General features: G+C 35.8%; 1 protein-coding gene across 17 annotated transcripts in view; it reads right to left on the reverse strand.

Moving 5' to 3' along the window:
• Positions 1-1,592: 1,592 nt before the first annotated feature.
• The window catches only part of PAM (peptidylglycine alpha-amidating monooxygenase), a 123,590-nt gene continuing 97,411 nt past the window's right edge, over positions 1,593-27,771 (reverse strand). For 8 of the 17 annotated variants that reach the window (XM_048290505.1, XM_048290497.1, XM_048290503.1 and 5 more), the window contains exons 15-26: positions 24,585-24,890; positions 19,830-19,959; positions 14,667-14,783; positions 14,071-14,143; positions 12,560-12,767; positions 11,707-11,907; positions 8,920-9,038; positions 7,849-7,948; positions 6,453-6,506; positions 4,028-4,237; positions 2,944-3,000; positions 1,593-2,410 (exon numbers count right to left, since the gene is read on the reverse strand). In XM_048290505.1, the coding sequence (XP_048146462.1) occupies positions 2,229-2,410; positions 2,944-3,000; positions 4,028-4,237; positions 6,453-6,506; positions 7,849-7,948; positions 8,920-9,038; positions 11,707-11,907; positions 12,560-12,767; positions 14,071-14,143; positions 14,667-14,783; positions 19,830-19,959; positions 24,585-24,890 (1,757 nt within the window). In that variant the 3' untranslated portion in view covers positions 1,593-2,228. Of the gene's footprint in view, positions 2,411-2,943; positions 3,001-4,027; positions 4,238-6,452; positions 6,507-7,740; positions 7,799-7,848; positions 7,949-8,919; positions 9,039-11,706; positions 11,908-12,559; positions 12,768-14,070; positions 14,144-14,666; positions 14,784-19,829; positions 19,960-24,584; positions 24,891-27,771 lie in introns of those variants that run through there. The other 9 variants (XM_048290504.1, XM_048290511.1, XM_048290510.1 and 6 more) reach the window with 9 other exon arrangements.

Below are 27,771 nucleotides of genomic sequence, written 5' to 3' on the forward strand. Positions count from 1 at the left end.
CCTCATCCTGCTTCTCTTTAGGCAGCCCAGGATTATTGTAGAGACCAGTGTCTGAATTCCAGAGAGCTGAGATTATGAGTAAAGCTCAAATAATCTGTTTTAGCCTGTACTTGCAATTAAATTGTTTAGCTGATTCCCTCTCAACAAAACATCATCTAGAATTGGAGATAACAGCTCAAATAAAGGAAAGGACAAAGAGGGAAGCTGCATATTACTTCCACTGAGCTCTGCTAATGGAAGCAGAGAACACCCAACATTATTTGGACACAAAGTGAGCTAACCAAATGTTAGAAAAACACACCCTTATTGATTGCTTTTGAGAAAAGCCTGTCATCTTTTAGAACTGATGGTATATACACCACCTATGACAGCAGTGTCACCACAGCTTTCTTAATTGCTGTCACTGGAAACTTCCTGTAAACTAGTGATTTAGCGTTTTTATAGACAGCTTCAGAAGATTCTTCCCAACTAACTGGTTTGTTTTTATTCATATATAAGAGGATCAAGGCCACAGCTAAAAATAATACTGCCTTGCTTTCAAAAGTGAGAAAGAAACAGGCTGTTTTCCTTGTAACATTAGGAAAACAAAAATTTGCATGAGAGAGAGCAACTTAAGAGTATGCACTAAATATATTTCACACAAAACTGCCTGTACTCCAGTGTTTCAGATGGCTATCCTGGAGATTTTGCCGTATGTGACAAAAGAAACTAGCTCGCAAAGGATTTTAAGTTTGGGGTTTTTTGGTTTTTTTTTTTTTTCTTTTTCCAGAAAAAGGGGATTTATAAAATCTCACTGGGGGAAGAAATCTTACCTTGTGCTCCACTATCATTACCCTTATTCCCCCATAAACCATCTTGCAAAACCACCACAAGGAGCCTAAAGCCTATTTTCCGACCTCAATGCCAGCAGCAGCCTATTACAACACCTGCAATGACGAAAATGAAAACTGTTTCATAAAACCCTGTGGCAATTACAGCTGTGTACACTCTGCTTATAATAGCAGTTTAAAAAGGACATTAATTATGCTCTGATCATCAAACTGGACTGATTAGTCATGATGATGTTACACAATGATTCACACTCCAGATGACTCATACAGAGAGGGTAATTATCCAGCAGGACTTCCGTAAGTCTGCTTTTAAATACGAGAGCTCATTACAGAACTGAGGGTTCCTGTTGTATGAATGAAAAAGGAATTGTGGAGAAAAAATGAAAATCAGTACTTCCAATCAGGTAGTATTAGATGCCTATCCTGACTAATTTGCATATTTAATTTGAGACACAGGTTTCCTCTTAGCTGTGACCATGTGTTTTATTAAGGAAACACCTTGCAGTTTTGTTTACAAGAAAAATTCCTCTTTAGATGTTCAAGGTTGACTTTGTACATGTATGCAGATTATTAGACTTAAAAAAAAACCCCAAACAACCTTGTGACATAGCAAAATATTTTTCCAGCTTCCATACAAAATAGCATTTCTTTCTCTGCTGGTAGAACACATTAAAATTTTTACTGTATTAACTGGCCCATGTAACTTTTACAAAAGTTGTATACAAAAAAATGCAAGCAAAAATTCCAAAGTACACTCCGACAGCCAATGCTCTGCGAATACTTTATTACACAAATTACATTCAGGTTCTGAAAATAGTGTTCTAACAGTGATACCATCTAAAAATAAGACATTCCAGAAACACATCAAGGTAGGAAGAAGAAAAAAATTAAATAGAGGCTTTTTTCTTTCCTTCAATGCAATATCATGTTAGTGATCTAAAAAAATAGAAGACGACTTAGCAGCTTCATTTTCTTGTGGCACTGTATATTCTCTGTACTGCAACAGGTTAAGGATATTGAAGAGGAAAGGCACAAAACAGAAATTGGCAACTGAATAATTATGGAAAATATATTTTGATGAAGCAGATAGTAAGACTTATTTACAAGATCCCCATATTTGATGATAAATACTACTGCTTTAAATCAGTCCTGCAATTAGAAGACTTTGCTTTATTAAGATGTTCACATAAAAACCAACAGCACTGATCTGGAATTTCCATACACTCCTCCACTTAAAAAGCGTAACTAAAACCAAACAAAAATTAAAGGAACCAGTGTACAGCCCCACACAGACTAGAACAGTTTACAATTAAATACACGAAGTCTTAAACGTGCTTAAGGGAAAAAGAATCTGACATTTTGGGTTGAACCGTATAATGGAGAACTCAAAGGTTGGTTTCAGGATGATGAAGGTGCTGGTGGGAGTGGAGATGCTGAACACTCTTCCTCAGAATCTGTGCCATCATCTTCATCTTTTTCTTGATCACTTCCTTCAGTGCTCAGCCGGTCAAACCCTTTTCGGCTGTAGCCTTTGTGACTTGCAAAGAAGTTCCCAAGGTTAATTCCACCACTGCCTTTCCCTGTGGAAAGGAAAGGATTTTTGTAAGGTTTGCTTTATCTCTAAGGGGGGAATAAAAATCTATCTACTAATTAAACAGTATAATGGTGATTATTTAAAGTGTTCGTCCAGAAACTGTTTTTAAAGATTGAGCGCAGGAGCCACATAAGTTGAGTGTATGTATTAGGAAAAAAGAAGGAAATTCATCTTTGAAGGAGAAGTTTCAGACTATGCTTTTTTAGCATCCATTATTTCGTTAAATCTACACAGTTTACTGGTGTTCCTACCCATTTGCTCCTAGTTTCAAAGTGCTTCATTTCATTCATCAGATTCACAATAACTCATAGCTGCTGCTCTCCCACTGGTAGTGACTCATACTCTTTAGTGGGCAGATAATGACAGATGAAAGTTGTTTTAAAAGACGTTTTCAAAAACCCCTGATCTTTGCCCCCAATCCCTCCTCTGAGAAAGTTCCATCAAATCTGTTATTCAACAAGAATACAGAAAAAAAGCCTCCAGTTACTGTGTTTGAAAATATCTTCGATGACTACTTACCTCTAAGTCTGCCTAAAATTCTGCCTGAACTAGAATCAAGTTTGTGTTCCCCATCAGCTGAAAAATAAAGTAAATTTCAAAAATAAGCTAAACCCCCAATGTTCTATGATCAAATAATTACCTGCATTTTCTGATAAAAAGCACAGACATTCAACAAACCAATCAGCAGCTCTAAGAAGCCATTTATGGCAGTACTGCTGTAGTCTAGAGTGTTAGCATATTTGATATGCTATCTAGCACATTTGATGTGCTAACACTTTTGAATACAAAGAGTCAGGAAGCTGTATGTTGAAATCTTCAAATAAAATATATCCAATTCAGTCGCACAGCTGTATTAGATTGCTGAATGGCCTACTCTGTCACAGTAGGTCCTGACCAGTGGCAGAACTGTGTTGTCTACTTCATATAGATTTTCTTCTCTGGATGTAAGTATCTTGATAAAACAATTCCATGATACAAAATAACAAGTCTAGTGATCAAATGTCTATCGCAGTCTGCCAATTTATGAAAAATAATGCTACTATACAATACAAATTTAGAACCAATTTACATAACTTCTAAGTACCTATTAAAGCTTTCAGAGCAATTGATGAAGGTGCATTTTGGAAGCATGTCTGACTCACAGAACTGACCAGGTAAAACAATAATATATAATCTCTTGTAATAGTATCTGCTTTGATTTTGCTTGTATCTCTAGAATACCCATGGAGTCTTTTGTTCTCAGCAATTTAAAGATCCCATACCAGAAAATCAAACTATGCTTGCAGTATAAAAATTTCTGAATTCTAGACAATACAACATTAATATATTCTATTAATTTTTGAGGTAACAATTTTTGCCTTGACACCAATTAAAGTTTTTGATACGTGTTCTGAAGAGATGCTAGTTTGAGATGCAATATTAAAGGCTCAGGGGGCTGCAGGTGCTGTGTCCTTGCTGATCCTTAGTTTGCATGCAGCAGCACTGCAACTGTTCAGGAGGGCAAAGGCACAGGGAGCTGATCTTGTCATACCCTCACCCCTCAGTGTTCAGTGATACTTGGAACTAGAATAAGAAAAGCCTGTTCTCTAGAACAGTTACTCACAGTTACCTCCATAGACAGTTGTCTTCCTCCACCGAATAAATACTAAAATTGCCAGAAGGACAACAACAGGGATAATAAGAAGAGTTGTAATAAGAACAAAGGAAACTCCAGTGCTGCTGGCCTCCTGGACCAAGTGTTTATCCGTATTCTTTAGAGGGTCTGTCGATTCTGGCTTGTTTTTCAATCTGGCTTCTACAATTGTCTCTGATTCTTTAAAAAGAAAACAATTTCTGTATGTAATCCATATGCATCGAGCAACACAAAACAAGGTGTTACAGGAAACAACAAGCTAGGATACCTTCAGTGCTTTGTAACAAGGAAACAGAAGACAAACTCTTATGGAGACATTTTTGGCTCTTGCTGAGGTTATCCCAAATATAAGGCAGAGAAAGTCTGAATGATACCTTCCCCTTTTCTCAAATGGGGAAAGGAGTTGTGTCAAACAGAGTTTTGTCCTAAAAAGTACCTACTATTTAAAATACAGGAAATTACCCCAATGATCCATCTTTCCAAATAAGCATGTGTTGTAGTATCAATTAAATATCTCGTTATGACAGAAACACTTCCGCAAGAAATACAGAAAGCCAGTATACGTCATATTATCATAAACAAAAAGGAAAATTTTAAAGATCTTTCTAATAAAACTGTGACAAAGGGTTAAATTTTCAGAACTGTTATACTTCATGAAGGAATTTTGGCTCTACAAATCTGGAGAGCTTTTGAAAACAGCCTCCAGTCATTCCTGACTAATTTGTTAACTCTATGCCGACAAGGAGAAAAACTATTTCAGGGAAAACCTTTATGATGTTGCATATGCTTCGTGATAACTTTTACTAAGTAAAACTGTCTAGCTATATATTTTGAAGTCAGACTGAACAGCATGTCTTAACAAGTAGCTGCATCACAAACACTCTGAATCAACTCTGTTTTGATTCTGTATCAAAATTAAAATGATGTTCTATTCTGAAGGAACAGCAAATGGTTCAGTCAACACTCAACACTAATAAAATGATAACAATATCATTGTCTTCACAAGTACAAGGATAACAATGACACAATGAAAACAGCTGTCTGTTCAAGTAGTAGTTACTGCTAAGGAAAATTTTCCTCCATCATCTTTCCCTCTGGGCAAAGCTATAGTTCTCCATATATTCTTTCCCCATGTCATAGCAGTACAAGCACTAGTAACAGTCTGTCACCAGAAGGCTGTGAGATTGCAGGCCACTCCTGCCCATTTATTAAGCAGACGACACAAAGTCCATTGGCTCTTTTCTCCCAGTGGAATTGAAAGATGTTAATTTCAGTCTATCTACTCTAACCAGTTTTAGACATTGTTACTTAAAACTTTTCTTACCCTGGTGTTACTATTGCATTTTTTCTCTAGGACATTAGAAGAGTCAGCTAAAGAAAGCCAAAATGCATTTACATATCCCTAGATATACAGCATGCTGTAATTTCAACACTTCCTTTTTGAGTGCTTCAGGCAGGCTGATGTACCAACAGAGATAAAATAAAAGGATAACAGTGATGGCAGTAAGGATTTCACTGTTTCATAATGTTAGCCTTTCTCACTCTATATGCTTTCAATTGGCAGTTGAGATTTTTTTGACTTTTCTCTGTCTACATATACATGGCTGAAGCAAACTGCATAACCTCTGAATTTAACCAAAGAAAACCAGTTACGAACATCTGAACATTTTACATGCCTTTATAAATAATACCATAATCTGGTACTGTTTTTCTGAAAGTGAAATGAGCTGCATAATAGAAAAATTACTTTTCATCTACCTTAATTGATATTTTACCACTTTCAATCTCCTGTGTGTACTATCTCCTTATATTGTTCCTACATGCTTTCATTTTCTTTTTTCTTTTTTTCCATTTTCATGCAGATCAATTAAATTAGAAGTGTAGTAAATCTATGGAAAGAAATGTAAATACAAAAAAATGGTATTTCTTGCCATATGGTGTGACTGACAAGGCTATGTACTGAAAGACACAGGAATATAAACCAATTGCCATTTCAAATAACCATTTTTTTGGTGGTGGAGGGTTGTGGAGAAAGGATGGTGGGGAGTAACTATCACAGCTGTATTTCAGAACTATTTCTGCATCTATGGGAGCTGCCACAGATACCAATCTGGACCATATCAGATGGTAGAATGGAAGTAACCTACTAGTTAAATTTTTATCTTAGTTTCTGTGACAGTGAAGCACTTGTCATCACTGAAAATGAAATGTTTAGGTTGACTGTGAAATAGCATCTACCAGGTAACAGTGTTACAAGTTTTTTTCTAGTGCTTCCTATAGCAACTCAAAAAAACCAAACAAACTAGTCAGCATTTTTTCCCTTCAGCTTGGCAGAAGCTGCACTAGTCTACGTGAACATACTGATCCCTTCATTTTCATTATGAATCAGACTAACCTTTTGTTTCCTGTACCTCAATACCAGCCTTTTTAACTGACCGATGTTCCATTTCTGTAAAACAAAATCATTCTTCAGGACAACTGATTTCAGAAAGGCACTAGTGACATTTTCCTGCTAGCTTTCTCAAATGTACAGTACAATCCTACAGTAAACATTCCCATCAATACCTGAACTTCACCATGGAGAGTCAATATAAACTATTCAATAGCTCACAAGGCCATAGAAAAAAAGAAAGAGCTTGATTCATGAAGGGTGCTTGCAACAATCAACTTTTATGAAACAGAAAGATTTTATGGGTATGCCTAAAGGTTCATGGATTCCCACAAAAGTAAAACTGTTTATTATAATCAAAATCATAGTGATTTAAAGGCTGGCTGAATCAGGGTTTCTTAGCTACTGCTCTTTTATACTTCAGCAAAAAATAAAAAGAAAATTTTATACAAGGACTCCCTCATCTAACCTGTAAAAATTCCATTACTTTTTTATTCTCATGTTTCTTTGAATAAAAGCTGAGAATTGGTCATGTTCAGTTTACTAGATGCAGATAAAAACATATCCAATTAGAATTACAGTTTATGTGGTCCAGTCTCCTGTTATTAAGAGCAGCTGATACCAAATGCCCCAAAGGAAAATCCATGAATTATGAAGAGACAAATAAGGAATAACTAGCTTAGTCATTTATAGCAGTGGACTCTAACTGGATGACTAACATCCTGAACCCTAAGGCTTTATCTCCGTCATACATTTTTTTATCCCATATAATGCAGCAGTGGATTATATTTTTATTCCTGTAAAACATGTAAGCTCTCTCTGAATCCTACTAAATTGATGTCTGACTAATCACTCCCTGAAGTGAAGCTGCTTGCTTTGGGGGTTACTAGATTAAAACTGGCAAGTGTTTCCTCTGTATGGAAATAGGACTTCAAATTATACTAGATTAATTTTCTAGTGATAAATGCTCCCAATGAAATGAATATAATTTTTAAGTTGACTTGTGTTTCTACTTCATCCCCTGGGAGTTTTCTACATTATAGCCTTACAGGAAGCAGTTGAGTTCTCAGCAAATGATACACTGAAATTACTAAAATACTAGAGTAACACTTTTGTTTAAGTGTTTTAGTGACAATGATGTGTAAGGCAAATGCATTTTGATTCCTTCTGTGACAAACTCATGTGCCCAGGACTCTTCTTTGACTGAGCACACAGCAATGCTGAATAATGGTCTTTTAATGAAAACTGAGCAGCAGCACACAACTGCTGCAGATGAAGCTTGTAGTGCACTTACATCACTGTCATTATGCCACCAGGCTCTTGGCCAAGGGTACCAGATAAGTGGTACTGACCTGAAGATACAAAATGTGAAGTTAGGACATAAAGAACAAAAAGAACATACTTTCTGCAGATGCAAACTTCCACACTGCTTTGGCATGAACATCTCCAACAAATACTGTTCTATCTTCTGATGCAACAATATCATGTGGCATCTCAAAGCTCTGTGAAGATAAGCAGTCACAGATTACCCTTAAATCTCTATGCCTTCATGAGGCCTCCTTAACCCCTAACTTGAGCCTGGTCATATTCAGTCCTTCTTTAGACTGGAAAATGCAGCAGGTGTTGGTGTGAAAGTCTAATGTGCGAAAGGAGAGTGATTCCATTTCTACTGAATGTTTGCCTTCTCCAGGGATAACAACATAGAGATTATTCCATGTATTAATGCTACAAATGTATTAATAATATTTCTATTCCTATTATTACACTCCATTTTATCCTGTGAAATATATATTTTCAAAAATAAAGAATCTTGGTTTGAAGCCCACATATTTAGTTTAAGTTCATATGCAACACAGCTATTTGCTATATTCAGAAAAAATAACTCAATATAATTTAAAATTGGATGGCAAATAAAGAGTATATGTGGTATGAAGTGGGAATATTAGCATTCATTCTTTAGTCCAACACAATATATGGAAGCTGTTAAAAAACCCTCATTTTTTTTATGTACTATACTGCATGTAGGACATTTAGCCTTAACTTACACACTAGTATTCTGTAAAGAGGGATGTAACCACACAGTTGCGTATTATTTATGCTTAGGAATAAGCTCTATTTTTTCACACTTTACTAGCATCTAAATATATGAATATTTCAATTCCTTCACAATTCTCTTAAATTAACTTTTAATAATTGTACTGGCAGTAATAAAGTACTGCCTGGCTGAAGATATTATCTGTAGGAATCATCTAGAGGTTAGTATAATTTTCAAATGTGTACCACATGTAGAAGCTAAGACCCAAAATTCTAGTGTCTTTATTTAATACTATAAAGAATTCCTTTTGAATACCTTACATTATAAAATATCTTATTTCCTGCAATAGTCTTATGGAAGTTGGAGAAGTAGAATGTTACCAATGTTCTCATATACATAATTATATGCAACAGGCACTCTATGCATATAATACTCTACCTTTCTAAGTGGAATGAAAGTATCAATTATTTCTCCAGTAGAGAAGTTCATCACAAATCCTTGCACTGATTCTGCCTCTCCAGGATAAGGCATTCCATTAACTGCAAAGAGGAGACCACCTACAACAACATTAGATTTGCTGTAAGAACACACACATAGCAAACTGCAGTGAAGATAAACTGTAATAGTTTAGATGAAAAAAGGCTGAGAGACAGAGAGACAGAAAGATAACTCAACAAGAAACAAAACTAGAAGAGGAAAATCAAGTGAGGTGTAGCAGCTGAAACTTTGTCATTTAAGAGGTGCACACTTAGTTCAAATGAAAAGAACCAGCAAGGCAGTATTTTACAATTTGTTTAAATGTAAAAGGAATGTGAAGGTGTTAAAAAATTAATCTGAAGAATGCTTTGCTAAGGATGGTTGACCTGATAGCAGAAAGTTCTTTCAATGCATCAAAAGTAGAAAGTCAGCTAAGGAGTAAGTGGGACCATAAAAGGAAAAGATGTTAAAGGGGAACTCAGGGATTAGAGGCCCATGGCAAAGAAATGGATTTTTTTCAGTTTTTTCTGTTTATTATGTTGGGAAGATTCTAACTCTTTTTTTTTTTTCCTAGTAAAGAGGTCAGAGGAGACAGCTCAACTGGAAGCACAAGGTGTAAGACAAGTTGGAGGTTAAAAATTTATGAGGTTTAGATGGCATTCACTCAAATTCAGAAGGAAACCAAATGTGAAATCACAGACCTCAGGTCATATTAAGCAACCCAGCACGGCAAACAGCCACTTCTCCAGAAGACTAGCAGAATGCCGAAGTAGGGCCCACCTACAAGGACTCAAAAGGGTGCCTGCGAACACACATTACCAATTCTGGCTTCCATCTCCAGTAAGATGGTAGAATCCATAATGAAGAATAAGACATGGGTAAATGTGGTCTGTCAGAACAAGTTGGTATGGCTTCTCTAAGGGTTGTGCCTCAGCTCTGAACAGGAAAAAAGAGCACACAAGTAAGCAGATTCTATAGACATACTTGCACTTTCAGTAAACCCTTGACAAGGTATTGCAACAGAGGTCACTGAATGTGAGTTAACATGGGGCTGAATGAAAGATCCATTAATGAACAGGAAGCAAAGAGAAAAACTTATGGGCAGAGATTGTAATTCTTCAGGACAGAGAAGTCTGAATAGTGCCATCTTGAAGTGATCAGAGTCAGAAATTTTATTCAATAGTTTTCATCAATGACTGAAAAATGGGGTGAACAATGACATCTAGCAGTCTGAGGAAGATAACTGACTTCTGTGGAGAAGTCAAAAGCTTGATGATACTGAGGAAGTACAGAAAGACTTTTTATAAGAATAAGTGAGTTGTTAAACAGATGGCAGAAGAGCTTCTGCAAAGAAAAATGTAAAGTGATGCTTCTTCTAAAAAATAATCTAGATCATGCTTATGTGATGTTTGAACTCGGAACTGGCAGCTACAGCTCAGGAGAAACATTTCTAAGCCATCACTGAAAGATTCCCAAAATCTCTGCCTCCATGGATAGCGTCAGGCAAAATTTCAATAGAATGTCTGGCATCATGAGGAGAGTTAGGAATGGAGGGAACAGTTCTGCACTATGCAAAAACTTAGCATGCACACATATTGACTACTGAGTGCTCTTTTACTCTCTGCATCTCAAAAACGTTCCAATGAAGCTAAAGATGCTGGAAGACAAAGGCAAATACAATACTCATGGGGCTGAAGCAATTAAACGGCTTGAAGAGGATAAGGCAAGATGAACAGGCACCAGACTGGGGGAGTGTGGAACTGTTATTCAGCTCCCAAAATTCTGGGACTGAGAAGCACTCAATAAAACTTTACATTAAAAAAAAAAAAAAATGAAGTGGATAATGAACTTCTGGAAACTGTAACTGTGGAAGGCCAATGAACCAGACAATACGAGTCACTTCAAAATGGGATTAGGAAAATTTATGGGCAATAGGTCTGTAGAAAGATCCTATGAAGAAGAGATCAGAGGCTACCTCCTAACACTGCTAAATAAAGGGTTTGTGGATGCATGGTGAATAGGAGAGGAACGACTACAAAACGCATTCAGGCTTACACACACTCTCAGAATGCCTCTTTTGCTTCCACTGTCAGAGAGATATCAAGTATCTCATCCAGCACAGCACTTTTTTACATTCTTAGCAGATGCAAAAGAGAGAAACATGATATTAAATTTTGTATTAAGGAGTCAGGAGCCCAACATGCCAAAATTCCTCATCCAGTTCTTAACATTTACCTTACCTTCAGTATCAGTATTAAAAATCTAATCCCAAAACTTAATACAGTAATTGTTAAACAGACTATGATATTAAAAACCACAATGTTTTCTAACTGTTTGCTTTCAGTTCTTTTGTTTTATGAAACCAAAAACCTTTCTTGATCATTTGGTCTTAATTTTGCTCTCTTCAATGGAGTTCAAAATGAATACTTAGAAATGTTATTATTAATAATAATTCATTATTAGCTGATTAACTGTGCAGTCACCAAGAAGCTGCAAGATTGTCTACTTCCTGACATTACATTTGGGGAGTGTAATCAGTCACTTCTTAGAAGCAGAGATTAGATGCAAGCTTCCCTCATCCACAAGTAGGAAAACAAGTAGTTCTCAAATTTTCCATTGCATCAGGACTACTCAGGAAGACAATTAATATTTGTCCTAGGATAGCACCATAGCACTCTTCATGAAATAACACAGACATCCTGGCACAAAGCAACTACTTGAAATCTGCAGAACAAGAAAAAAGATTACCTGGAACATATGAAACTGCAAACAACTCTCTTCCAAAAGCTTTGTGCTTGATCTCTTTTGTGAACTCCCCAGTCTCTAACCTGAAGCACTGAATTCGACCATTTTCTCTGTCTGCAACACACAGCTGACTTAAGTCAGAGATCAGGGCTAAGCTGTGAGGAATACGAAACTGTCCGGGCCTGGCTCTGCCTAGAGAAGTCTCTGAAATAAAAAAACCCCCAGGTTTGTGTTAAAGTACACACTGAAACTATCAGTTTTATTTAGAAACAGCAGCATGCCACATAACCATGTAACACTGGGAAAAGACTACGGTCAGCTTGCTTTCTCCTAGCATTTAGGTAGAAAACTCATGGCAGCATATTGTGTTTTCTTTATAAATCCCAAATTTAAGAACTTGCAATTTCCTGAGAATATTCAGCACAGTTTAATGGGATACATAAATCTGAGTCAGGCAGAACTATAATTATTCATAAAACTTAAAATAGATGAAATCATGGCATAAATCTGGCAAAAAATGATTACTTTGTTACACGTTTAAGCAAAAATCTGGCTTTATGAAAGTCAGAATATTTTCTTGATAAAACAGGACACACCAATATTTATTCTAAAAGCAAGATGACAAACCCCCCGCTTTTTATTTTTAGTAAATATAGAACTACTACAAGTAGCTGTAGAAAAAGCCGAAAGAAAATTTGGATGCCATGACGAGGCTGAAATTCATGTAGGACCTGGAAGGTATTTCTGTAATAGAAATTCATTTAAAAAAATTAATAGTAACAGTGGGAATTTTGTGGTTCATGATCAGTTCATTATAACAGCAGTATGGGTAAAGTACCAAGAGCTCTGACTGTACCTTCTCCCCACTGCATCATGTACAGTCCATTTGGAGAGAACTGAATAATCCGACTGTTGCAGTAGCCATCAGAGACATAAATGCTGCCAGTGATTGGATCCACAGCAACATCAGTTGGTTGACAGAAATGATTTTTGTCACTGCCTGGTTGCAAAGCCACTCCTAAGATCAGTAATGGCTCTTTGTCGCTGGCTCCTAGTTTGAAAACCTTTTTTTCAGTCAAAAGGAAAAGAAAAGATGTTTCAGTTACAGAAGGTGAAACCTAAGACCTAGATGGCCTAGGGAAAAACTCCTATCACTGTGTATAAAAGACATTTATACACCAAACATAATCCTAATATATTGACCATAATATGTATTATTGGTTTTTCAATAGTGCTGATTCTAGGGAACTTCTGCTTAAAATACCAATTTCCAGTCATTACAAAGCAAACAATTTAGTTTCATTGTTTAGACTTAAATGCATCAATAAGCAGAAGACATAGCAAAAAATTGCAAAGGGATCTTGACAGGCTTGAGGAAGGGGCTCCATGAGAACCTTGTGAAGTTCAACAAGGCCAAGTGCAAGCTTTTGCACCTGGGTTGGGGCAAACCTGAGCATAAATACAGGCTGGGAGGAGAAGGGATTGAGAGCAGTCCTGAGGAGAAGATGTTTGTTGGTGAGAAGCTCAACATGACCTGGCAATGTGTGCTCACAGCCAGAGGGTCAACCATGTCCTGGGCTGCATCCAAAGCCCAGTGGGCAGCAGGGGAGGGAGGGAATTCTGCCCCTCTGTCCCACTCTGGTGAGACCCCACCTGCAGAGCTGCCTCCAGCTCTGGGATCCCAGAGGACATGGAGCTGTTGGAGCAAGTCTAGTGTCTTGGACATCAAGGTGATCAGAGGGATGGAGCTCCTCTGCTATGAGGAAAGGCTGAGAGAACTGGGATTGTTCAGCCTGGAGAAGAGAAGGCTTCTGGGTGACCTAGTTCTGGCCTTCCAGTACCTAAAGGGAGCTCACAAGAAGGATGGAGAGGGACTTTTTACAGGTGCATGTCATGATAGGACAAGGGGGAATGGCTTTACACTGAAAGGGAGGAGGTTTAGATTAGATATTAGGAGGAAGTTCTTTACCACGAGGTTGGTGATGCCACTGGTGAGGTTGCCCAGAGAAGCTGTGTCTGCCCTATCTCTGAAAGTGCTCCAGGCCACGTTTGATGGAGCTCTGAGCAACCTGGCCTAGTGGAAGGTGTCCCTTGCCCATGGCAGGGCAATTGGAACAAGATAATCTATAAGGTCCCTTCCAACTCAGACCACCCTATGATTCTATTATTTCTACATGCTATGTCCTTGTAGTAAATTACTCAACACAACTATACTCCATGAAGTGCACAGGGGTCAGTTTCTGTAGGCATATTCTTAATGTTATTCTTAACAGGCCTAGATAAGCAATTTATGTCAAATCTCTAGGAAAATAAAAATATTTTTTAGCAAAATATTAAGGTCCTGGTACTAAAGCTTCAGAAACATACCTGATGAAGAGCTACATCAGTGACCCAGTAGTTACCATTTTTATCTACACTCAAACCATGTGGTAAATAAAATCTGCAAGCACAAATATAGAAGAATTAAGTTAAAAACATTTTTCTGAAAGAATGATATAGATGTGAAGCTTTCATTTTTTACCTACAGATCAAAACCAAATGCTGTACATACTAACTACGTGTAGCATTTAATGAAAAATACAGCTTTACAGCTTAGAATTTTCATGACAAGAGTGTCTCAATTCTGAAATTCAGTTGATCTCAGATATCTCACTCAGGGTACCTTAGCATCTCTAAGGACAATGTACAATATTCACAAGCTCTGCATTTCTGTTAATCTGGCTGGTAGATGCACTTGTATGAAATGTTAGAAGCAGAGGTGGTAGAGATGGCAAATTAATTTTATTATTTGTTGATTTTGTATTTATTTATTTACTTTAAGATAATCAGAGGCTACACTTACACAACTGTATATAAATGTACAAATGTAACATAAAACATATGAAAATGAGTTTAAGGACTCTTTGGCATAAAATATATGGAAGTACTAAATCAGTTACTAAGAGTGAAAAAACCCAACTTACAGACTTTTGCCTGTGGAATGAAGCAGTTTTGCATTACTTGGATTCAGGACAAGAATTGTATTCTGTTCAATTGGTCCAAGTCCTCTTTGCTGATAAACAAATTTGCTGTCAAAAGAACTGTACAAAAAGAGTGGAATAGAAAGCATTAGAAGGTTCTACTGATGAACAATAAACTTAAAGCCAAGTTCAGTAGTTAAATTCCAGTGTGGAGTTATTGGGTTCTTTTTTCTTTAAATATAAACCTTATTACATCACTGTATGATTGTAAGAGTCAATAGTGTTGTATGTCTGCATTTTCTACTGAGGTTATGACTTCCAAACTGAAGGAGCACCAAATCAACACAGCAACAATTAAGATAGTCCTAAAGCAAGTAAGTAAAAACCCCTTTCAAAACTTTTTCTTTTTTTAATCATTTCTTTGCTATGGCAACCCAGAAATGAGAAATTCAACAACGTAGCCTAAGAAAAAATATAGGTAATCACCAGAGCACACCTGCCAGTAAGACTAGGAATACTTTGTACCATCTAAGGCAGTCTGTGCATGTTTGTGTGTCTTCTGCTTTTTCTTTTTTCATATGCAGTTCAATATCTTGCTAGAGCTTACTACTACAAGATTCAGGTCTTATGCTTCTTATCCTTTTCAGAGTGTGCTTACAGAAGACTATAGGATATTATGTGCGTTCCTCCTACTCCTACAAAATTATACTCAATTTTCAAGATACATGGAATATCTTGATGAAACACATTTGAACATGTCTCTATTTCAGACATTAAGAACCAGGATAAACTTTCCAGAGGACATTTACTAGGCATGAAATTATCATGTGCTTCCAAAAAATAAGAAAAATAGTTGTCTGTATCCTTACAGAGAAGTTCACTATTACTCTAACCTGTTAAATTTATGTTCAGCTTTTGCTGCAGATAAACAGAGCAAAATATTTTGAATAACATTTCAGGCTAAATGTTAGAGCATGGTGTTTGATGTGGATGAAAGATGCATGAATACAAGACTCACTCCCTGCTCCCACCTTGTATTTTTAATCCATTTGTTAATCCCAAGAGAAATCCAGCCGTGACTGATGCTACTTGGTAAACAAGAATATATTTTGTAGTCACAAAGGCGGCTATGAATAAAGCTATTAAAACTATATATTGTGCAGTTCTAGCAGTCTCACATCTCCATAGCATTAAATATTTACATGTCTAGAATTTTTAATGTGGAAAAGCAATATTGGCTTCATATATAACCAGAAAAATCTATAACAGAATGTGTTTAAGTTTCTGCATAGGTGATGATTAAAAAATAGTATTTAGATACTGCCATTGCATATTATACTATCTGTAACTATTTAATTTCTGGTAGAAATAATTTCTGATGGAAAATAATCCTTTTCACTATGAATGGTTGAGCAAAAGGTGATAGCTACTAAAACTCTCTCCAGATTTCTGCCATCATGGATAGGGAGACACTAGATAAATGGTAATGAAACACAAAGGCCTACACTGGTGTTATATCTTCTTGTTTGGCGATGATTCAGGAGGTGCTGTTATTACCATTCATGACAGTAATCTGCCATGACAAGTTCTCTTCATTTTAAACAGTTTTATTTTAAAAGGAGTCTAATACTTGTAAGGGCTTGCTCTAGCTATGGATGACCACAACTGGAGCATCAACAATGGACAGACTGAACTAATCTTATTTTTAATCTACATAGATAATCGCAGAAAATAATCGCAGAAAATCTATACAAATAATCACAGAAAAGAATCTGAGTGGTGGTAGATATTGTACAAAACAACCCCCACAGAAAACATGATTGTATCTCTGCATAACTGACTGTCCAGACTACTTAAAATAATTATTGGCTTTCCTTGTTAGGATTTTGGTTGTTAGTAACAGTGCTGTCCAGACTCCTAAGTATTTCTGACTATGCCCAACTCTTCTGGGAACTAACTGCTTTCAGTGTAAATAAGAGATTGTATGGTACTCAAACAAATTCTAGTGAACTTGAGTTTATGGGAGTGATCTTCCAATCATCTTCTCCCTGTCAAACTTCTTTTCTAGGAGGATGACTAGAATGCTACAAAATCACAGTCACGCTTTTCTTCCCAGTGTCTGAGATTAATTTCCAGGCAATGTTCCTTTGTTGTAAGTGATAAATGAGAACACAAACAATGTTGACTACTTCTAGCTTAAAAGCAAGCAAGGCCAAAACCACACAAATAGAACAACTAAACACGGTAGTCGTACTGCTCTAAAACATGGTTTTCTGATAGGTTCTGCACTCTGATACTGAAGGGCAAATAAAATCTGCTGCATATCTCACTACTTCTAATTTCAAACTCCAGTTAATTCCAGAGTTATGTTTCTACTTCTCATCTGGCCACTTCACACTAATGCAAACAATTTCTTGCTAAATCTAATATCCTTCTGGTGGGCTACATATTAAATTTAGACAGACCACCTGATCTCATAATCCCTGAAAGCACAACCCTGAGGTCTGTTCTTGATCAAAATCCATCATCATTGTCATTGTGTGCTCAGCCTGCCTACCTTGTTAAGAATACAGTAACAAGAAAGTAACTTATATTCTCTAGTAAGTTCTTTACAAATTGGATGAATAGTATACATTTTTCATCACAAAATGCAAAATTACTTCCAACTGATTCACTGCTTAGCCAGCTGAATAGTTATAATTTCTTTCATTCTACACAACAAATGCTGCTTGTAGCAAAGACTGTTCTGAAACTGAAGAGACAATGTTGTAGAAGACCCTTACTTATAAGGAGGATTTTTTTTTTTTTAAATCATACACTGAAGGAATGCTACAGCCACTGCGAAGTTGCTACTGTATTATAAGGCTTGTCACTGCGTAAGTTTTGTGTTCTAAAGTAGACTGAAATTACCTTTTGCAACAGCATAGATCATTCAACCAGCTGTATTTAGCCAAATGAGGATCCAGCTTTTGTGGCATATGTTAATAATGCATTGGAAACATTTGTGCATAGCCTAACAGCACAGATAATTTTTGTTTAATTTGCTTCTATACTAAGCTGGTGAACCATTGAAACAGAAAATAAATTCTGGGCTTTCAGGCTATTGATTTATCATGTTTACAATTTGGTAAGGAATATTATACTCAATGAACTGTGTATTTGCAGCTAATGATAAAAGTTAACTTAAAAGTCTGGTAACTTCTTACGCCTCCCCCATACAATTGGCATATAAACCCCTTCCAAATACCATTTTTTTTCTTGAAAAAATGACAACACCCATTACTCCTTCCTTTTTCATCACAACCCCAAATTTTTCATATGCCTATGTATGTACCCAAAGATAAAAAGGGAAGGCTAACTGAGTGAGCACCTTTCTGTGTGCCTCTTCTCTGTGCCACAAGATATGGAACAACAGCTTAACAACAGGCATGTTTTCAAAATCTATTTTAAAATCACCATACTCTACAGAAAAGGCCTACAGAGTTCTAGTTCAGCTGACATAAGGGTCCCTACCAACACTAGGTTTCCTATACATTAACTATGCTCCAGAAGAAGAAGAAAAAAATATTAAAATTTGGGAACAAAACCCCTCAAGAATTAGGATTTAATATGTAGTTATCTTTATGGAAGGCCACTTGTAGCATTACTGAGAACTGCTGGTACATATGTGGATTTCCAGACACATATCACAACTCCAATCTTCTTCTGCAGCCACAGCATAATGAAGTTCTATCTGTCTCTCAACATGGTTGATTCATCATGCACACTTGCTCTTTTAGGGAATGTTCATTTTTTTTTGTTTTGTTTAAAATCTGTAGGCTTTCCCAATACTGCTGGATCTCAAACTCAAGTTTTGTGCTCTGGATTGTTGGTACACTCCAATTGCCAGAGACTCAAAAATACGTATTTCAGAAGGACCAGCCTATTTTCAAATATTTTTACAATTCTTTATTCAACAACACAAAGAACAGCACTTATGTTCCTGAGTAGGAGGACAAAAAAAACTCAATTCAGCACCAGCTTTTACAGAATACTTGAAGTCTGAGTAATACAAGTTGCATAATGCACCATCCTTTCAAATTTTATAGTCTATATTTATATACACTTGAGCTGGAAAGATCACTGACCTATGAGAATACCGCATGAGAAATAAATGATTGCTTTATCTGCTGCATTATGTTATTTAGCTTAAAACCTAAACAACTTACTTTCTTTCATAAAACACTATTCTAAGCATAATTTGTTATTATAATGTTCAGAATACTGTTCTGTTTTTCAGACACTATCTTAAAATGAATTCATCAGGATTTGAAAACAACCCTATCCTTTAGTCTTATAGCTATATATATGGAGAACACATGCTTAAAAACAAGGAAAAGAAAAGGAGAAATTAAAAAAAAAGGTGTACTTAAAAAAGGTACCACATAACATGTTACAGGCTTGTACAATTTCCTCCCAATATTCTGTTATAATTTCAAAAGTATCCATATAAACACATATACAATTTTGAAGATCAAAGACATAAGAATCCTGTAAAAATAGAGACAGTACTCTTCACTGGAATGTTCTGTTCTTGAGATAATATGCCTTTGAATATATCACTTTACAAACACTAGAAGGACTACCATTCTAAAGTTCACGTATTTTTTGGTTTGAGTGATGCTAAATGTAGCTAATTTTATCAAATGAGTAGGACAAAGCTTGTTTTGAGAGAGTACTTTATAATAATCCCATTTTGTTCAGTGTACATAAACACAAAGAAGAATGAAGACATACTGGAGATAGCTTTGCATGTCTTAAACCCAAGTACTAATTGTAGTATACCATACTAAAACATTATTCACCCAGGCTAATTATTCCTGATAAAAGACATGGAGAGGTAGGGATAATTAATCTCATACTAATGTGGTCATACAGTTTAAGGTCCCAACAAACTATGTTCTTTTCCTCCGGAGACACATTCTTACTGTCTGAAGACCTAGTAACTCATCATCTTGAATTGTCAGTCACCATTTCTACTCTGAGTCTCGGAAAGGCACTTTCAGCCAAAGAACTGAATTTTTAAATGGAAAGAGAACTTCAATCTGTTTTTCTTTGAGAAGGTATATAAACAGACCACAGGAATTCAACATTCTAACTCTCCATTTGGCAAGAGTCTCTACTTACTTTTCATCCCAAAGATGATCACCTCTGTGGAAGACAACTAGGTTATTTTCAGGGTCCAGAGCCAACCCAGAGACTTGGCCTAGTTTGAGGTCTAACCCAGGCCACTCCACAGCCTCTTCTATGTGGAAATCTGACCAAAGAAATAAACAGACAAAAAACCCAGATAATCATGTAGCATGATTTTTTTCCAAATATGGTTAACTGGCATTTGGTACTGACTACTGGGAATTACATGGACATTTTCTTACATGCAGTATTTCCATTCAGTGCATCGAGATTTAATTCCAAGCATAGTTTTAACATAGTAAAGCATGCACAAGCACTGGCATCCTGCTACATACAGATTACAGAAATGTCAAAACTGCTTTCGATTCCATTATTTTCTCCTTCTTATAAGGATACATGTACACAGACTCTAGAAGTTTTAGGAGTTCTGTAGAGTACTTTCTACACTGAAAGATTACAACTACCATTTAAACCAGCAGGCAAACTTAAATATTAACTATCAGTGTTTTATTAAAAAATGCATAACAAATACCATGAATCACTACATGAAATACGTGGCAGGTGAATAATGTTTTTTCTTCTATAAAGCTTTTAACACTAAGAAAAGAATACTTCTTGTACTTGACTTAAACTGTAAAACTCAACTAAGGGAGAGAAATTTAGTTTCAGCCCAAAGATTAATATTAAAAAGATAAAAAAAAATATGATCTCTTAAATCTCTCTTTTATGTAAAAGCAGACTGACAAGGATAAAAGGCACAAACTGGTCAATATTTGAAAAGTTGCAGAGAGTTGACTGCAAGGATTAATTTCTCACAGATCACCTGCATAAATACTGCTTGGAAGAGGTTGCTCTTGTGTAGCTCTGGCAGTATATTAACAGACTAATGAACTAGAGTATCAAAAATAAAAAATGTAATGGCAAAAGAAATCTCACTAATTCTGATAAAATTTAAAAAAAAAAAAAGAAAAATTATAAAATTTGTTCTACATATTAGGAAATCCACCACTGCTTCCTTTCAGAAATTGATTTGTTAAGCGTAATTCAGGTATTTCTACAATGCAAATTTGCATGTAGGCACATATAACCAAACCGATGGCAAATAAGAAGCAATTTCTTTGAAGTTACGTGAAGCTGGAACCACTTCACTAATATTGTGTTTGATAACATCATGCTTTGCTTTGCAACTTTCAGTTCACCCAAAGTTTGTGAGTTCTGCTATAATCCTAAACACCAATCACTGGGGTATCATCTAGGCAGGTGAAACAAATATCCAAATTCATAAAGTGCCAGGGCATCCTGCTTTGAAACAAGGCAGATCACAGATCTTAGCACACAACATCCAAGGAGTCTGAGAGGGTTCACCTTCACCTGGAAGTGATCTTCCAGTGAAAGGAAAAATTACTGGGAAACAATGTAAATCTTTAAGTGACCTGTGCAACCCATCTGTCCTGATAATACCCTCCCTTTGCATTTCACTTGGAAGAGATGTAGTCTAAGGGGTAACAACAGGTATACAGTGGAGGTAATAACATTCTCTACAACCTAGGCAAGGGAAATACAAAACCAGTGCTGAAAACCTACTGCACACTAGGAGATGTTTCACCTGTTTAGACTGAGATATCATAGCTAGAGTAGGTGAAAAACCTAAAAGAAGCCTAAAAGCTATCAGCAACTGTAGCGAATCCAGGACAGTAATCCGAAAGTTCTAAAACAAGAAATTCTGCTCTGTAGAAATTTTAGGTGAACAAAAGCTGCAAATTAAAGGAAAAGCTGTTAAAAAACCCCCAAAAACTATACATATTCATACTTCTGTACAGTTGAGTTGATCACAGTAGGTACAGTGGCAGGTATATTCACAGATGTTTGGGTTTTGGAAGGAATGAAAGGACGGAAATTCAGTGTCTGCTTCCTCACTTGCTCATATCATATCACTTTATGCTAAACTCCAGAAAGCTTGTCTATGTTTCATGTTACAGAGCCCCTTGGCCTCTGAGACTTTTCAAAAAAAAGCTAGAAAAAATAAAGGGCTAAACATGCGAACACTAAATTTTGGCCTCTATTTAGTCTCTCCAAAGGCACACACTATAAAACAGAAAATGTTTATGCTTAAAGGAATAAAAGATTTCCAATAGATCAAAATAATAAAATGAATGTTCAGTGAAATACAATCTAATTTAGGAGCTCCAGCCTCAATACAATCTTTAGATTTTATCACCTTTTCCCAGAATTGGTTAATTAGTATTATATTTTCTTTTTCCTTTGCAAGTCCATTCTGAAAGTCTACAAGAATAAGTGGCCCATGGAACAGTTTCATACAAAACTAATGAAAATTACTTTCCCCATAGAAGAAATTTATAATTACTTAGAAAAAACAAGATCACCAGTTTTGTTTTAAATGAGATCTCTAAACTCAGTACCAGATCTTCTACCTTTCAACTTAGAGATGTTCCTTTCATTAAAAAAAAAAGAAAAAAAGAAAGAATTACCTAGATTTAGAACACGCAATTAAGTCTCTAAACAAGTGAAAGATGAAAGCCTTATTTATTGACACAATTGCAATTTACTGTCCAGAATTCCCTGGAAGATTGTTCTAGCTTTTAACTTTGCAAACTTTAAGTGATGTTGCATTTAATCCCAGCCATCAATCTTGACAAATTTAATTAAGCACTGCACAAAGGAGTTTTTAAAATTGGAAAATTACACTCTTTGCCTTATTTAGAAGGTGTAATTGTACTAGTTGCAGTGATGTTAAATGACCTGACAAATTAGTGACCAGTCTAGGTTAACAAGCTAACAACAGTGCAGGAAGAGCAATAGTATAAAGTTTAAACATTTATAATAACTTTACTTACTGTATTAGCCACTTGTTATTTCAGGCCAATTACATGTTAAAAATTGGAATATTTACAAGACTAAAAATATTAAACTACTTTAATTCTGGTAATCTTTAAACAGTTTAATGAAGTTAATTTAACAGCAGAGTCTTGTACTAAGAAAATGGAGAATTTTTTCAATTCAATGCAGTAAAGGTTTTTACAAAAGGTGCAAATTTTTTATTAAATCAACACAACTTTACCTCTTCCCCTGAAGAGGAAAATTCTCTTATGGAAGATTTTTTTCTTAAATATCTGAATACTTCCCTAAAAAGAAACTACATATATGCTTAAAATCTTATTGCTACAGAAGTTCTTTTGCCAAAAGATGGTACTGACAGCTTCTGCAGGTCAGGAATTCTGTAGTTAGAGGTATTACAAAGATAAAAAAATGCTAATTAAGAAAATGTCAGATTTTTTTTTTCTATATGTCAAAATTGTGTCATTTGAAAGTTCATTTATTCATTAGTCCTCCACCAACAAATTCCCCCCAAATGAATTACTGACATTTGCTACTGACAGAGCTGAGCAAATGCTCTCTGTAGCTGGAACTCATGCTATAAGGTATGTCAAAACTAAGCCTTTATTCATCTCATTGACATTATCTCCTCTGGATCAGCGAAAACAGAAAGGAATTTTCTTCTTTGCCTTGTACACACCACATGTTATTAGTCTAAACTGAACAAACTTCTTTTGCAAAAATGCTATCCACATTGTTTTCCTGAATATTTCATTCCAGTGAGGTTTATGGAATTGTTTATGATTTACACATTTGTCAGGCACATAGTAACATTCCACCTGGATTTTTGCCCCTATGCCAATAATTTGACAGGCTCTTATTTAAGTGGATCGCACAATGTAACATTGGAGAGTCCTCATCTTTGGTTTTCTTTTAAATACAAACCCAGGATTTTGCTGAGCTTGAACACTGTAATAGAATTGCATATAAGCAGAGACAATACATGTTAACATTATGAACAGAAATAAAAATCAAATGGATGATGGATGATATATATTTGTATACAAAAGTACTTGGAAACATCAGTCTGGGTGGTTGCAACATAAAAGCTGGCATGTGTGTGGTTACACCTTATGCGTACAGATGGCTTCCATGCATACATATCACCTTCTTTTATGAGATACCCATCACATGCTGCATTATCTGGCTTTCCACATTAGCAAGTAAGGCTAAGCACAGTCAATATCACAGAGACCAAAATGCAAGTAAAACAAAGAGAATAATTCCATGGTTTCTCTGTCATAGAAACCTGAAGGGAATAAACTGTATTTCTTGAACAATAAAACAGCCTGTACCAGAATATTTGGAGAGTCAAGCCCAATTTGAAATCAATACACAGAAAATTTTACTTCTGAAGAATTTTTCAGGATTACCTACCACTCTTTCTGAATGAGAGAAAAAATATCTGATAAAATTACAGCAATAAATTTTATAAAATTGTGTATCCAACAGGTCAAAGTAATCAGCAAACTCATAAAATGTATTGATTGTTCCAGTGACCATTTTATAGTAGTTACTTGTCTTTACTTCCTGAGACTACCATATCCTGTGTGTACCTTGTTTTAGCATAACTGATATAAAATCGTTAAGGAAGAGTCTTAAGAGTAGAAAAAAATACCATATTATTCAAAAAGTACTGGTGTTGTGCCATCAGTACACATTCTTTCTTCACACATGGAGGGGGAAAGAACCCCAGTGAAATACTTCTAAATCAGAAGGAGAACATTTCAGTAATTAGGAAGAATGTAATGTAAAATACTTCCAAGCCTCAATTGAAATTCCCTTCAGATTTTGCTAATGTGGATCACAGCTCTTACATTGCATTTCATTGTATAAAATTAACCCCTAACCTACCTCCTTTATGTTCTTTTTCCCAGCTTCCCTCACCATGCTTAGACTGTTGTAAAGAGAAATATCTGTTCTCTGGTGGCCTCAAGGTAGACTCTAGTCTGTGAAACTTCTGAATTCTGTCTCTGACAAGAATAGTATTGTCCCTTTCATCATGATTTGTGATGTCTCTGGCAAGATCCTTCTTTTGGACTACATTAGCAATCTCTGCTACAAGATCTGATTCTGCCTTTTTTGTAGGGTTTTGCTTATGCACACGCACAACATCTTCCCTTTCTCCTAGCAGCTTAGAAAGGAGTGAATAGAAATCACCTGTACAGGAAAGAGAAAAGATAAGAGGAAAGGAGAAAAAAACCAAATAGTTACAACAGATCAAGCTTTAGATGGCTTCAGCAAAGTATAATGTAACAAAGTTATTCAGTTATTGGCAAAAATAGCAAAGAGGAACTGTTTCAGTTCTTAGGAACTGAACAAGCCAGGTTTCTAGTAAGATGAAGTCTAATCGCTACTGACTTTAAATTACATATAGATACTCACTTTTACCTGACACCCTGGCATCAAAAGTCATCACCTCTGAAGAGATGTTCTTGGGATCAAAGAACAAGAGAAAAAGGGAAAGGGAAAATGAAAGCAAAAGGGAAAGGAAAAAGTGTGCACATTTCAATAAAAGAGTATTTATGATGGAATTATCTGGATTTGCCAGGCTACTGCAGAGTTTTCATATTTTCACAAAACAAAGAGGGGAAAATTCTATAGTTTTATCAAATTTTTCACTTACAAAGACAATAATAGACAACATGATACTTTTCAAAACATATTTCTGTGAAGTCTGTCATTGTATAAGTAGCTTAAGCTGTAAGAAAACCGAATTTCCCATCTGCAAACAGATTCCATTGCACCCACTGTAGAAAAAAGACACGATCCATTAAACTTGCTTTTATTTATTCAGTCTGGGTTCTGCCCCTTCTTTCATTCTGAACAGTAACACTCCTTAGTCATGATATCATCTGGTAGTGAAGGGAAAACTAACTTCTCAATGTGCTTACTAGCAATGCAGTTATCACTGTAACTTTCTTAGGCATCAACAAACATTTCAGTATGTTCCAAAACAATAGCTCAAAAAAAAAAAAAAAAAATTAAATTAGAATTTACTAACCAAGTATCTCGGCTGCCTGAAACTATTATCAGTCCTATTAAATACCCCTACATCATTTGAATGGAAAGAGGCATTCAATGTGCTTTAAGAGTTACTGCAAGTAGGTATCCTTCTATTTCAAACACGAATCACTTGTAATTAAAAAATTATATTATTTTATGACAGGCTATATAGGATGTCTTTTAGAAAAGTGAAACAATAAGTAACGAAGCTTCCACCACACAAACCAAAGAAATAAACAAGGAAACAACCACCCCACCCCCACAACAAACAAAAAATCAAACCTCAAAAAACCCATTCAGAACCAGAAATCATCATTTGCAGCCTGGGACAGACGAAATTAAGTCTTTTGAAAATGATCCTAAGAGGATCTGTCATGTTATTAAACAGTCCCTGTTCAATGATTTTGACTAGAATTGCATTCCTTGCCCTTGGAAATGAAATATGCCAGATAACATATTCTGTCAGAAAATAATTACTGAAGTAACAGGGCGAATTTCAATGAAATTAACAAAGCAAATTAGAGAAGAGAGAAAATCATTAAGCTATGTAACAAATATTAATTATTTGCTTCACATGCAATTGGTAAAACTAGAGCACTCCATGATCTTAATATTGTCATTTAACGAGTCCAAGTACTGATTCAAAACAAATCCAAATATTTTGAAAGGATATCAAAGGAGTTTTGGACACAAACCATATTTATACTGAGAAGGGTTTTTAATTAAATTAATCAGGTTCAATAGTCTCTACTTAAAGCAACAAATAACTGGTGCTGAAGCAGAAACACAGCTGAAATTTCCTTTACTTAGGAAACATTTGGTATTAAAATACTCTACCATGGCCTTTTTCTTCCTCAACATTTTAAAAATTAAATGAATGTCATACAAAGCAAATGTTTTGGTTTTATCTGTGGCCGGAGACCTATAGATGAAAAGAGCCAACTACCTCTCCTATATGCAATCATTTCCAATGAGAGGTCTGAGTGGTAAAAGCAGTGTTCTCCTTAATGTAACTGTGAGAAGTCTCCCTAAACAAACAATCTGATGCTATTTTAAACTGCAAGCCTTTTTAAAGCAAGTTTAGTGATCCTTGCACAGTTCACTCTCTCCTAGTTCTGTATCAACTCTCTAATGAACTGACTTGTAATTGTTGGCTGCAAAAGGACAACAACATATTATAGTTTTTACAAAGGTTTCAGAACTCTTAACAGCTTATATGACCATTCTATTTGAGTGAAGAAGTTTGACAGCTTCGTGCTCCAGCCAAAAGCACTGTATTCTATCTCTGGTGTGCAAGTGTTGTCACAGAATAATTAACCCAGTCTTTAAAATAGATACTGCTTGTTTATTAAAAAAATTTTAAAAAGACAAAAAAGTTCTTTAGATTACCTATCTGATACTAGCTTCTTCAAAAGAAACTGTTACAAGATAGGGTTTAAGAAGAAAAGAGAGCAGGAGAATTCAACTTAAAAACAAGCAAAGTCCAGGGAATAATTTTTAGGACAGGATGCTTTAATAGAAAACTCCAGTGGTCTTTATGGAAACTGTTAATCGCGGATTCAAGTCTAATAAGGTGACCAATTTTGGTTTTCTCCTAGAACTGAGCCAACAACCATAAGATATATGAGGAACCTTCGAACACTGGAATATAGAGTAAGGCAGTTTGAGTACTATAGCCACTATCCCATGGGTATAGATGAGATATTTTCCAAGCTGAGCTTGTCCTGTTAGAGTTTTCATTAAGCAGGTGTTTTTTGTAATCACAGCAGTTAAAAATATTTAGGAACTGTCTGAATGAATGGAAAAGGGTGTGCATCAGAGAACAGACGTGGTCAGAAGTGCAGCTGCCCTGAAACTGGCATCCTTTCCTTAAGTGGACGTGTTTGAGAAAATGAATGTGGAATTGCCACAAAGTTCAAAAAATATCCATGAAATCTACAAATGTGACCAGTATCTCCATACTTCTGGCACAAACACTAGGCTGAAGTCTCCTGTCAATGTCCTGGCATCTTGACAGAACACAGGGTATTTACAA

The sequence above is a fragment of the Corvus hawaiiensis genome, chromosome Z, assembly GCF_020740725.1.
Source record: "Corvus hawaiiensis isolate bCorHaw1 chromosome Z, bCorHaw1.pri.cur, whole genome shotgun sequence".
Taxonomy (NCBI): Eukaryota; Metazoa; Chordata; class Aves; order Passeriformes; family Corvidae; genus Corvus; species Corvus hawaiiensis.